At 42.1% G+C, this 13,095-nt stretch overlaps 1 protein-coding gene across 2 annotated transcripts in view; it reads right to left on the bottom strand.

The window, feature by feature from the left end:
• Nucleotides 1–1,289: 1,289 nt before the first annotated feature.
• LOC103368175 (ras-related protein Rap-1b) overlaps nt 1,290–13,095 on the bottom strand; it is a 19,892-nt gene continuing 8,086 nt past the window's right edge. Inside the window, exons 1-8 of one of the 2 annotated variants that reach the window (XM_008296449.1) lie at nt 12,584–12,647; nt 5,969–6,038; nt 4,774–4,842; nt 3,886–3,942; nt 3,660–3,800; nt 2,306–2,449; nt 2,021–2,113; nt 1,290–1,931 (exon numbers count right to left, since the gene is read on the bottom strand). In XM_008296449.1, coding sequence (XP_008294671.1) covers nt 2,027–2,113; nt 2,306–2,449; nt 3,660–3,800; nt 3,886–3,942; nt 4,774–4,842; nt 5,969–6,025 — 555 coding nt within the window. In that variant the 5' untranslated portion in view covers nt 6,026–6,038; nt 12,584–12,647 and the 3' untranslated portion in view covers nt 1,290–1,931; nt 2,021–2,026. Of the gene's footprint in view, nt 1,932–2,020; nt 2,114–2,305; nt 2,450–3,659; nt 3,801–3,885; nt 3,943–4,773; nt 4,843–5,968; nt 6,042–12,583; nt 12,648–13,095 lie in introns of those variants that run through there. The other variant, XM_008296450.1, reaches the window with a different exon arrangement.

Here is a 13,095-nt window from a genome sequence, read left to right as displayed (position 1 = left end):
TTCCTTGCTTTCAGGCTAACAAATAGAACAACGCCATCTTCAAGAAAATCCTAACAACGGCTCCACAGTGTGTTAGCATTGGCAATATTTCCTGCTAACAATGTCGTCTGCTACTTCGTACTGCCGCTACGAGCTACAACCAATGACTAGCATCAGTCTCATTAGGAATACACTGTTCACGCTATTAATGCTAACACCCCGCAGACAGCATCCGCTCACGACGTTCGACTGTGTTCTACGACAGCATGTCAGATGAGTTAAAGCTGCATTATCTCTACGTTCAACAGTATTTATAATTAAGAGCACATAAAAGCTAATATTGTTGAAAGGCTACGTTGAAAATTCAGGCCCCAAAGTAGAAACTCAATGCGACACAAGTTAGAAAACCTTTGATTGGTGAAGTCCACCTGTGGTTTCCAATCAGCCCGACTGCATGAGCTGGGTAATAAAATGAGCCGAGACCAGCAGTGTTGGGTCTACTGGCTGCTCACATGGAAAAGAATTGGCAGAGGAACTAAAACATCTGACTGTGACTTCACATAGATGGTAAAGGATCCATTAAGATCAACTAAACCCAGTGCAGCCCAGTGTGAGCAGTAACCAGAAGGTCCAGAAGGAGCCATAGTAGCTCTGATCAGGGCTGCAGTGGTCGTCCTCCTACAATGACTCCACGGACAGTCGACTTCTTGGCACAGGGCTTATCAACGTAGACCAGAGTTAGTGTGAAGCTCAGACAGTGAAGGACACTTCAGAACATCAGCCTCTATGGACGGAGGACCAGAACCAAACCTGGCTGCTGCTCACAGCTCAATGTGTTGGGCTCAGATGGAGTCCAGATGTTTGAACCTGACCAGGACCACCACAGTGGATGGACATGCAGCGTATTTACAAAAACAAAAGCTCTGAATGCTACGACTGACTTTGTTGTATTGAGCTCCTACTGCGGGGCCGGTACTTTTATAATAACTCTAAACCAAAACCTGCCGTTCACCTGGAATAAACGCAGCTACGATGAGGTGGTACGATTTTCAATTATTAGACGTTTAGGTGTAGCTCACACCTCGTCGTTTGCTCCACCTTCAGACCGACGCCTACAGCTAGCTTGTTTACGAGATGCTAACCACGCTAACCTCCAACGCTTTCTCTCTGGATGTTGTCGATTCTCACTCAGTTAGTTGTGTGCTAAGCTAAATTAGCTTAATGCTATCAACACGGTGAGCTGACACCACGACCTGCCGCTACCACCCCAACCCGCCCCGCCCCTCCCCCACCCAAAAATCAAAATCAAAAACATTAAATGACTTTTATATCTTTTCACACAGAATTATAATCAGAACCACTGTAATAATAATAATAATAATATTCACTGTATGGATCCACAGGTTCGACCGGAGCCACGGACGCTCGGAGTCGCTCGTGTTCGCCGCGCCGTCGCCGCGGCAACAACACGGTCGAGCCGGGCGTCCGTGGCTCGGCGCCGCCGGAAAACAAGTGAAACGAAAGCAGGAGAAAAGGAAAGAGACACTTAAAATCAAAGAAGCAAGAAGCCACTCCCCAGCGCAGAACGGCCTAGCAGAGAGCATGATGGGAACCGCGGTTTAAATCTGGGCAGCTGTTTGGAGGAACCCCACATTCCTGCAGACAGCAGAAGCTCCACCATCATCATCATCATCATCATCATCATCATCATCATCGTCGTCGCCGCCGCCATCGCAGTCTTTTGATGTTTGGTTTTAATGTTTCCAAGGCAACAGTCTCCAGTAGACAGTGTGTTGAGGGGATGGGGAGGGGGATGTGGTCGTCATGGTAACAGAGGTCAGAGGTGGCTGATGTTGATGATGACATGGCTGTGTTAAAGGGGGCGTGGCCAGCTGGAAGATGTCCTGTGATTGGTTGGTTGTTGGTTGTTGGTTGGTCGAGTGAGCGGAGCGCTGCGGAGGGAGAAGCAGAGCGCGTGAATGCTAACGTGCACGACGACGACACACGTGTCCGTGACGACGTGCGTGTGCGCTGAACACACCTGTCATTAGAGCAGCTGGCAGGTGGACTTTTTGCGAGTTTTCCCCGGAGCTGGACTCTTCCTGTTGATCTGTCGGACGAGGTCGTAGAAGATCTGCAACGGACACAAGGGACGGGTTCAAAACCGAACAAAGAAAGCACAACATGAAGGAAGTCGTTTAGTTTTCATACTTTAAGCCCATAAACGTTCCCGTCAGTGGACTTTCTAACGTGTTTTGCCGTCAGTTATTTTAGTCGGTATTGAATATCTGAGGAGGCCTGAGCAGACGTGAAGGCGCGTTTTCACCTCGTTGACGTTAATCTTGCTCTTGGCCGAGGTCTCCAGGAAGGCGCAGGAGTTCCACTGGCGGGCGAGGCCGATGCCCGACTCCTTGGCCACCACGCGCTCCACCTCCAGGTCGCACTTGTTTCCAACCAGGATCATGGGAACCTGCAAACATTCAAACAGAACCCGTAAATACCTGCAACACGACGTTCTGATCCACGACGATGAATCTGTAGCTACGGAACGTTTTTAAAATGATTTCCAAATAATTAATTTATTTAATATTTTGTTTGTTTGAAATAAATTAGCATTTTTTAAATTTGTTACTTGTTGATTTTCTTGCTAAGAATTAATGTAAATTGTAATTTTCTTCTTTATTACAGTTTTTAATTTCAAATACATTTTAAATATATGCATTTATTTATTGTATATTTTTGTTTGTTTGCTTATTTACGTATAATAAATCTGTTCAAAGCCTTCAGTTATTTATTTTTTAAATAAATAAAACACAGAATTTTAAATTTAGGACGATTTTATTGCTTAAAAAACATTTCTAGTTTGTTGACAATCACGTTTAAATGTTTAGGTACTTTCTGTTAAAATGTTTGTTTGTTCTGTTGATTTCAAATTACATTTATTAGCCTTTTTTTAATTTAGAATTCAGTTTTGTTTGTTTGAAATACATTTCTAACTTTAAATGTATTTATTTGTTGTTTCCTTAAAATTGATTTTGAGTTTTAAAGCTTTTATAAACAGCTTAATTTTACATGTGCAGATTTATTTCTCCCCATTTTTGTTTGTTTAAAATGAAGGTTTGATTTGATTTTTAAAAAATTATTCATCAATATGCTGGAAATAAATTTCAAATTCATTAATTTATTTATGATTTGCTTGTTAATAAAACAATATATTTCTATTTCTTCCGTCCTCACCATCAGCTGTGTTATGAAGCGTCCAGCAGGGGGCAGCAGAGCTCAAGATTTATATCCAGGCTGCTGAACTGAAGCACTTGGACAGAGATATCAGATTTCCTCTGACCGGGTCGTAGCACTACGTCTTGGTTTGTAAGAACAAATGATTCGTCTACAAACCGCCGACGGCTAGCTTAGCTTAGCATTAAGGCTGGAAAGGCTTTTTCTGGTTTGTTCCCTTCACACAACAACCAAAGTGTAAAAATGACCCAAAAAGAAACGAGCACATTTTGCAAACTCCTAATTTAAAGGTTGAATCTGTGATGCTGTGTTTTCATTGGAGGCTGTAAATGTATTTAAACGCCGACGTTGTGGTACGTTGGCGTGTAAACTAAGTTTAAATCAAAGTCAATGACGTTTCACTCTGAGGCTCGGTTTAGAGTCGGTCCTGAGGTCCGTCTTACGTCCTCGGTGTCCTTCACTCTGAGGATCTGCTCTCTGAGGTCCTGCAGGTCGTTGAAGGTGGACTGAGCGGTGATGGAGTAGACCAGAGCGAAGCCTTGGCCGTTCTTCATGTACAGGTCCCTCATCGCCGTGAACTGCTCCTACAGAACCACAGACAGACAGACGGGAGGTCAGACGGACGGACAGACGGTAACCAGAAATACGTGGACGCTGGTGGGTTCTTACTGTTCCTGCCGTGTCCAGGATCTCCAGCATACACTGCTGTCCATCGACCTCCACTTGCTGCAGACACACAAACACACAACATTAACGTTTATGTCATAAATTTAATCCTAATCTCATCATTGACATATTACATGAACATAGTTAGGTTTTATATCATAATCTTGATTTATTGTTTATTTACTCATTTTAATTACCTCCTCAGTCGTTTCACATTAACTCATAAGTTTGTGTTATTGGTTACAAATCTGTGCGAAAAAGCGACAAATAATTAAAGCTAAAAGTAGTAAAAAGCTCAAATCATGTAATTAAATGGGTTGAGTAAAAGTGCTGATTTAATTGTTATATAAAATGAATATGTTATTAGCTAAAACAATAAATTAAATGGTTAGCGTAACGCAAGAAACAATTAGCTAACATAATGGGTTAGATAGCTTAAAGGAATATATAGTTAGAAAATGGATTAAACGCTCAGTTAAAAGTAATAAATAGCTCGTTAAACTAATCGGTTAAATAATTAGCTAAAATAATGTATTAGCAGCTAGCCGAAAACAATCAAGCTCAAAGTAATGAATCGCTAAGAGTAAACAGTTAGCTGAAAACGTAACAAGATAAATAGTTAGATACAGATTAACTTCAGCTAAACGTGATGGATGAACAGTTAAACAGTTAACCAGGTATTGGTTATAGGTTAACAGCTGGTTAATGGTTAACAGTATTATCAGGGAATAGAAGAAAAAAAAGGTTAAAATCATGAGTTAAATGCACCAAAATACACAGATGTGTTGAACTTTACAGGCAACAAATATGTTTGTAATGTTAAACATTTACTGATGATTCAGTTTAAAGTAACACATGTTAAACATTAAAGCTGGAGGTGGGTTCCTGTACCTTCCTGTAGGAGTCCTCTATCGTCGGGTCGTATTTCTCCACAAAGATTCCCTGAACGAACTGGACAGTCTGGACACACAGAGCACAAGTAGGGCAGCGTTAATGGAGCTCTGTTCGGCTGCCTCCATTGGAACTCATCAGAATGGAATTAACGCGACACACTGACACGTCTCCATTATACCGTCTGGAGTGAAGCGCTCCATTGTGGCCGGGCCGACACCACGGCGGCGCTGAACTGGACATCATTCACAGAGCCTTCAGGCTCGGCTCGTCTTTGGGGGGAATTTGGGTCGAAATACTCTGACGAGCTCATGATTAAAGAATCGAACACAATCTGAAGCTCAAATGTGGGGAAACGAGTCTCAATAATTCCAATGTTTCTAAAATATTTATTATTATTTTAACCAAATTACAAAGGAAACAACAAAAAAAAAGTAGCTTTTTCATATTTAATAATGCTGCTAAAGTGTATATTTGATTTATAAATAGAGGCAGAAAGAAACGTATTTATATCTGTGGATGTATTTAAGTCTATTGTACATTTATTCAACTAAGTGCATTAAAGTTTATTAAAACGTCCTTTTTATGGTTGACGTGTTTTATGTTATAATAATAATCATAACAATAACAGTCATCATCATTAAAAAATAACATTCAAAAGCATTCTTGTTTGTGCATATTATTGAATATTTTTTAAACATTTTTATATTTAATTTTGATTTTCAATCTTTATATTACTTTGCTATTCATTTAAATATTTATCAAATTAATTTCTATATTTTTATTTTTTGCGTCCATAAGAAACTCAGTTTTCTCTTTTTTATTTTCAAATTAAAATATCTTAGTTTATATATCATTCATATATAGTCAGTTCTTAAGGTCTTCGCTTCACCATGTGAAGCTCTATAACTGCTCTACACAAACAAAATAAAATTGAATGTATTGATTGGTTACTCCTGGGTGGGACTATTTTCTTCAGCGTATTAATCCACGTTTGGTGCTATTTAACCGTATTTAACTGTGTTGTTTTGGTACAACACTGAAGCCTTCAGTCTGTTTACAGGACGGTTTAAGCATCCATTTGTTGTTGTTGTTGTTTTTTTCCCCTCACATTTATCGACGGCGAGACAAACAAGAAACGACACCAGACGTGTTTTCCGACACAAACAGCTGAGTGGCGGCTTTAGAGACTTACCAGAGCTGACTTGCCGACGCCTCCTGATCCTAAAACAACCAGTTTGTATTCACGCATCCTGACTGTCTGTCTGCTGGGCGAGAGAGAGAGAGAGAGAGAGAGAGAGAGAGGGGTCAGTCCTGGACATCATTAAGCAGCAGCAGCCAATCAGAGAGCAGCAGCAGCACGGGAAGCCCCGCCTCCTGCTACACCTGGAGAACTGTCATTACAAACGTCTGTAATTCTACATGTGTGAGGTTTTCATGTTTTCAGCCAAACACAACGTCAACACAATCACCAGACGACTCACACAGAAGCTTTAAACACTCCAATGATTCGGTTTTTTGAAAAGGCGGAGCTGATTCTAGTCCAAGAAACGAGGTCCAGAGGTCGCAAACTTCAAGCTGGTCCCCTCACCAACAGCTGACCACATGGCTAATGGATAATGTTATTTACATTATAGGACAATCTGATTATTGTTTTCTTGATTAAGTGCTTGAATGCTTTGTTGTTAGATTTACGTATGTCGACTGTAGTGGACCGAGAACGGAGCCCTGTGGTACTCCATGACCCAAAACTCTCTGGTGAAGTTGCTTTTTTATGTATTTAGGTCGCTAAATGCTTCAGTGCAGTAACAATAATAATAATTTTGACTATGAGAAAACTAAAAATAGTTCAAATGTCTTCTGTCGTCTAAAACCCAAAGATATCAATTTGCCAGAACAGAAAAGCGTAAAATCTGAAGCAGCTGGAACCTCATCTTTAACGTAGGAGCTGGTCGGAGGTCATGAACCTCCTCAGACGTCTTCGTCTTGGTCCCGCTGATGCTAAACTCCCACAATGCTCTCTGCAACATTAACTATTTGTAGGCCGAGTCAGTGCTTCTCAAACTTTCTGAACCCCTAAGCTAACATGAGTTTGTGTTCATGACCCCGATTTGAATTTTTAATACAGCATGAATAAAAACGTTGTTGTTCAAGCCTTAAAAACTAATGTGTTTGTTCCATAGATGAATCTCTTTATATTAATTTTCTCTTAAATGAATGAACTGAATTTATTTTGAACAAATGAAAGTGAAAAAAATAGAAAAACAAAAAAGAAAAAAAAAGAATAATAACAATATCGCATAATCAAGTCATAATATTAACAAGTTAAAAAAAAAAAGAGCAGGCACAAGTAGACACGTTTAATTTTGACAGTCCTAATATACATTTATTTGATAAATGTAGGCTTTATTTATGTTTTTATTTTTTTGACAATAATCTGGCGACCCCCTGAAATTATCTTGGGACCTCCATGGGGGCCCCGACCCCCAGTTTGAGAACCACTGGTCTAGGTGACCACCTCCTCAGGTCTCTACAGGATTAAACATCCAAGATCTTTATCTTTTTCTGCCTTATCGGTTAATTCAGAAACTCTTTTCAGCAGCAATACTTGTGCAGATCTATGAGGTCCCTGTTGCCCCTCGAGCACACCAGCTCACCATAAGACAACTCTATGATTCAGTCACATACGCTGGAACCAGAACCAGAACCAGAAAGCCCCAAACTGAAAGCTGACAGGATCAGTTCTTTAGGTTTCTTAACCCTGGAAGTCTGAATCTGTGTTTCTGTCGTCGTGAAACTGCAGGTTTAGGATGAAAACACTAACTCACTGTGTTGATTTCACTCCTGCAGGATAAAAAAACGCCACCTGAACATGTCAACGAGCTAAAAAAGAAAAAGGAGGCTTTAAATAATTAAAACAGTCGGTGATTCATCTCGTTAATGAACTTTTAGACCCGGTCCGGCCTCCAAGCAGCCCTTTGAAGATCAAACCTGAGCTGACGACGAGCAGCAAACACACTCTGGATGGATGAAGATCTCCTCCCTCTCACCGGGAGGTCATAATTACCCAGCATGCACCAGGAGGGCCACTTAACCAAACCCGGCGGGGTCACGTGATCGCACAGCTGGCGCTGATGTCACAGCTGCGGAATGCTTCCTGGTTACGGTTGCCACGCGCCGACGTGTGTGCGTGTGCATACCAGTCGTGCCTCTCTGAGCGTGTGCAGCCCCCGGGTGTCACGGCAACAAGAAGCAACACGACGGAGACGACAAACACACACACACACACACACACACACTTCTGTCTTTGTGAGGACCCTCGCCGACACTCACGGGTCCGACTCGGCCCTGAAACGAGTCGCACTCGTAGGTTTTAGCGGTTCCTGTCACCGGTTCAATCAATCAGACATCAGGAGTCAAAACTGCAACGACGAGACGAAAATAAATTACAACGAATCAGCAGATGTGTCAAACCGACAACTTCCTGCTTACATCAAAGTAAATATTTTGTGGTTTCGGACCGTTGTTCTGACAGAACGAGGCTTTTATGGGCTGTGATTCTGCTGGTTATCGGCGGTTAGTTTAATAAATACTGAGCACACTGATCCATAGTCGTCGTTATCTGAAGCCTTGTTTAAAAACCCTGAATCACTCGTGCACTGCTGAGGAAAAAGATTTAAAAAACAATCATTTTAAAATACTTCTGACATTAGTCTGAGCTGATATAACATTAAATATACGACTCATTATGTTCAGGATTTGACTGTATTCATGTTTTCTTTCTTGGACCTTTTTATCTCCAGCAGGAGCTCTTTGGTCAGATAAGAAAAATAAAAATAGAACGATTTTTTTGTACCTTAACTTTCAATCACAACTACCCACGAAGACGCTCCATAAATGTTTACATGACGTCTAAATGTATGTACTGTGAATGTTTTATGTGATAAAAATAAGAAAACACACAAGAAGACTAGAATAATGTTCACGTGGAGGAAAAAACGCCTTGATGACTTCTAACGTCATAAATACAACAAAAGGTCAAAACACGACTTACTGTGGGAGAAACACATGCAAATATAATAAAATATGATTTTATACTTCAAGGCAGTCATAAAGTATTTAATGATTAACCAACAAATTGTCTTTTTTATTAAATTAAAGACTTTAGAGATGTGCTCAAAGCAGGGACAGAGTAAAAAGCTTGTTGTGAAGATATTTACGGCTGTAATCAGTCCAACTGTATCCTGACAACGTCCTCACAGAGACACACATTAAAGCAGAGGCACACACCGAGCGTCTCATCTCCGCTAATGACGGCCTGCTGTGGTTACCGTGGTGACAGGATAAGTGTGCGGCGAGGCGGCTGTCGGGACCCAACGCTAACATTTCTGTCCAACTGCCACCTTCGTCCCCAGCGTGTTATTTTACCCACAATCCCCGGTTTCAACACCAAACGGAGTCATAAAGCGTCAGCCGGCCGTATAGCTGACGTCACCGGAACGTATTCGGTTCTGCAACACAACTAAAGTTCTGTTTACACGAGTCTCTGGTCCGATGAGCACAAAGCTGGAAGTCCTCTGGGTGACGAGTCATCGGGGGTTACTGGGACGTCACCACAGGTCTGACCCGTTCAGACTCCATGATTCTGGACCCCAAATCTGACAGAAAACAACTCCACCGACTGTAGCGTCTATAAACATACATTTAAAGAGAGTTCATTGGTTTAAAAAGCTAATATTAGCCTTTACAAGCATTGTGTGGGGAAACTGCTACAACAGACGCAGCTGTCGAAGTTCACAAACACTAAAGGTAACATGTCAGGAAGTCAAAACCGTCCAGGGTCTCCACTTCCTACAGCATCTACGGTGCCCTCAACGTATACACCCCTACAACACCTCCAGCACCTACAACATCTACGGTACCTAAAGCATCTACAGTACGTACCGTATCTATAGTAACTACAGCATGTATAGTAACCACATCTACAGCACCTACAGCATTACCAGTCCCTACAACATCCACAGTACCTACAGTATCTAAGGTACCTACAACGTCTCCAGTACTGTCAACATCTACGCTAGCTAAAGTAACTACAGCATCTATAGTCACTGCAGCACCTGTGGTACCTACAACGTCTCCAGCACTGATGACATCAACGGTACCTAAACCATCTACAGTACGTATAACATCTACTGTAACTACAACATTTTCGGTACCTACAGCATTACCAGTTCCTACAACATCCACAGTACCAACAGTATCAGTGTCTAAGGTACCTACAACGTCTCCAGCATTGACGACATCAACAGTACCTAAAGCATCTACAATACATTTAACATCTACCGTACGTACAACACCTACGGTACCTAAAGAACAGTACGTACAACATCTACTGTAAGTACAACATCTACGGTACCTAAAGCATCTACAGTAGCTACAACCTTTTCGGTACCTACGGCACTTCCACTACCCACAACACATACGGTTCCTACAGAAGATAAAACCTGGAGTTGTATCTGCCCTATTGTAAGCACAGGCATCAGCAGAGATGGATTTCGTGGCCTGGAGGCCTGAACAGGGCTTGCCTGGCTGCGTCGCTCTTCGGTTTGATGCAACAAGTCCGAACGAGTCCAACAAATCGCAGGAAGCCACGGATTGAAGCGGCAGAGGCGAGGCCAACGAAGTGAAAGCTGGAAGAGCTGAGATTCAGACGCCAAACTCGGACGACTGATCCGTTTCGTCCACGCTGAAACTTTTCACTTCTGAACTTCCTTCTGTGCAGCTTTTTATAACTTCTTCATACAAATCTGCGTCTACACGAGTATTACTGGATCTGGACTTCCCCCGAAACTTCCTGATGCAACACTTTGAACACAACAGGCCACCAGAGGCACAACAACAGCAAAAGTCAGAGCTGGTCTACAAGGTTAATTAAAAAGGCCAAAACAATCGTTATGTTTAAGAAAATGTTAACGAACAAGCACAGACCTCACAAAGCATTTTGACTTTATGGATAAAGCATCTTTCTAAAAAGGATTTCTCGTTATTTATCGATTTATTTACTTTGAATATGAGGTGTGGAGACATTATAGTGTTTTGCTACTTAGGACGCGTCTAAGAATCTGCATAATTAAGATTTAACACCTTTAATGACTTTTTAAAGAGAATTCAAAGACTGACCAAAATCATTTAAGCCTCATGTACGGGTTGATCGAAACTATAATTAGTGTTAAAGTTTAACTCGTTTGGTGACCCATGATTACTTATTGTTATGTCACATTTCCAGCTGCATATAACAATAAATCCTGATGACAAAACAACTTAAGAAATTAAAAATAAACATTTGCTGGTTCCACCTTCTTGAATGTGAACATCTGATGCTTTTCTGCAATAACAAAAATGAAATATCTTTGGGTTTTAGACGACACAAGACAAGACATTTTAACTATTTTTAGTTTTTTATAGTCTAAATTATTATTATTTTTACTGCATTAAAGCAGGAGTGATCTAACTACATAAAAAATCAACTTCACTAGAGAGTTTTTGGTCATGGAGTACCACAGGGCTCTGTTCTCGGTCCACTACAGTCGACGTATGTAAATTACTATACATCTAAAGACAAAGCATTCAGTCATTTAATTAAGAAACTAATGAGCAGATTGTTCTATAATGTAAATAACGGGACTATAACAACAGGACAGGAACTGTTTAAAAAGCTCCTTCACAACCAGCCAATGCAGTGAAGCCTTTCATTTCTTTTAATGCAGAGCTGCAATTTAATTAAACTAACTTTTGATAATTAAAATAACATATATATATATATATTTTTAAATGCTTATTCCGGCTTCATAAATGTGATTTTTTATGTGTCTATATGGTAGTAGATGGGACATCTGTAGGTTCTAGACAACAGGAGACACATCTGGAAGGTGTCTCAACAAAACGATGATTAAACTCATGGTCCGATTAATTAATAACAAAAATGATCCTTTTTTAGGTCCTTCGGACATAAACATGAACTTGTGAACATTTAGAAGTTCTGCTGCTGTTCGGCTTCCTTCCTGCAGCTCCTCTGGACCTCCACTTAATCTGGGTTTTGGACCGGTTCGTGCACTTGAGCCGCTTCCAGCCTGGTGTTAATCTACTGAAGTGAAGTTGTCTGAGCAGAGAGATGGACCGGCGGACCCGAGCCGAGCAGAACTAGGTGGGGCCTGTCAGAGAGTCTGCTGCTGACAGCACCAGTCCCGAGCCTCGGCGGTGCGCTGCCACAGACACACAGACACACAGACAGACACACAGACAGACAGACAGACAGACAGACAGACAGACAGACAGACTCCTACAAACTCAGTCTGTCACAAGTTTCTCTTTTTTTTTTTTTTCTTTCCTCCAGCAGAGCAGCGGGGGTTCCGCAGCTCTGTGGCCGCCTCAGAACGCTCCCTACCCGGGCAGCTCTGCCAGCAGGCCCCGCTGCTCCGGAGCACCGGAGACCAACGAGCGGACACGCGGACGGACACACGGCCGCCTCCAGCTGCCCGTGCCCGGCTACAGCCCCCTAACGGAGCCGCTGTCCGTCCGTGCGCCTCCCCGTCCCTCCGTCCGTCCGTCCGTCTGTCCGCCGGTCGCTCGCTTCCGCAAACCCAGCCCAGCTCGGCTCGGCTCGGCTCGGCTCGACACCGGCCTGCCGCCGCTCCCTGCCCGTCGCCCCCGAGGTTCGGCTCCGTCCCCGGCTACCGAACCGCGACGCGGCGGCGGGAGGAGAGCGGAGAAAAGGAGTAAAATGGAGAAGAGGAAGAGGAGCGGGACTCACCGTCATCCACCGTCCGTGTCTCCGCCGCCGTCGGTGCCGCTCCCTCCTGCCGCCGCCGCTCTGACGTCAAGCTGCACGCGACACACGCCAGCGCGTCGCTGACGTCCTTCAAAATAAAAGCGTCAAAAGGCGAGAAAAAAATTACAAAATAAACGAGTGAAATAGAATTTAAAATGATTGGAGAGTGTCACGACAATTCTGATTATAGCAGTAAAAAAAATAAAAATAAAAAAGAAGTAGATTATTGCAAATACAGCTGATGTTGCGCTGCTCCTTATTTTGTACAGTATTTATTTATTTTATTTTTTCTACTTTATCTTTTTTAAAAATCTGTTTTCTTCTTAGATTTATATTATTTAGCATTAGCTGTGGATAAAGAAGAAAGAATTTCATATTGTGCATTTAATAATAAAGACTTTGAATCTTGAATGAGATAAACTTTATCGATCCGTCGCTGAGGACATTCATGTTACAGCAGCTGGATACAGAGCAGGTGGACAGGAAATGACACA

This window comes from Stegastes partitus, unplaced genomic scaffold, assembly GCF_000690725.1.
Source record: "Stegastes partitus isolate 25-593 unplaced genomic scaffold, Stegastes_partitus-1.0.2 Scaffold1129, whole genome shotgun sequence".
Lineage (NCBI taxonomy): Eukaryota > Metazoa > Chordata > Actinopteri > Pomacentridae > Stegastes > Stegastes partitus.
This window is presented reverse-complemented; position numbering and strand designations above follow the sequence as displayed.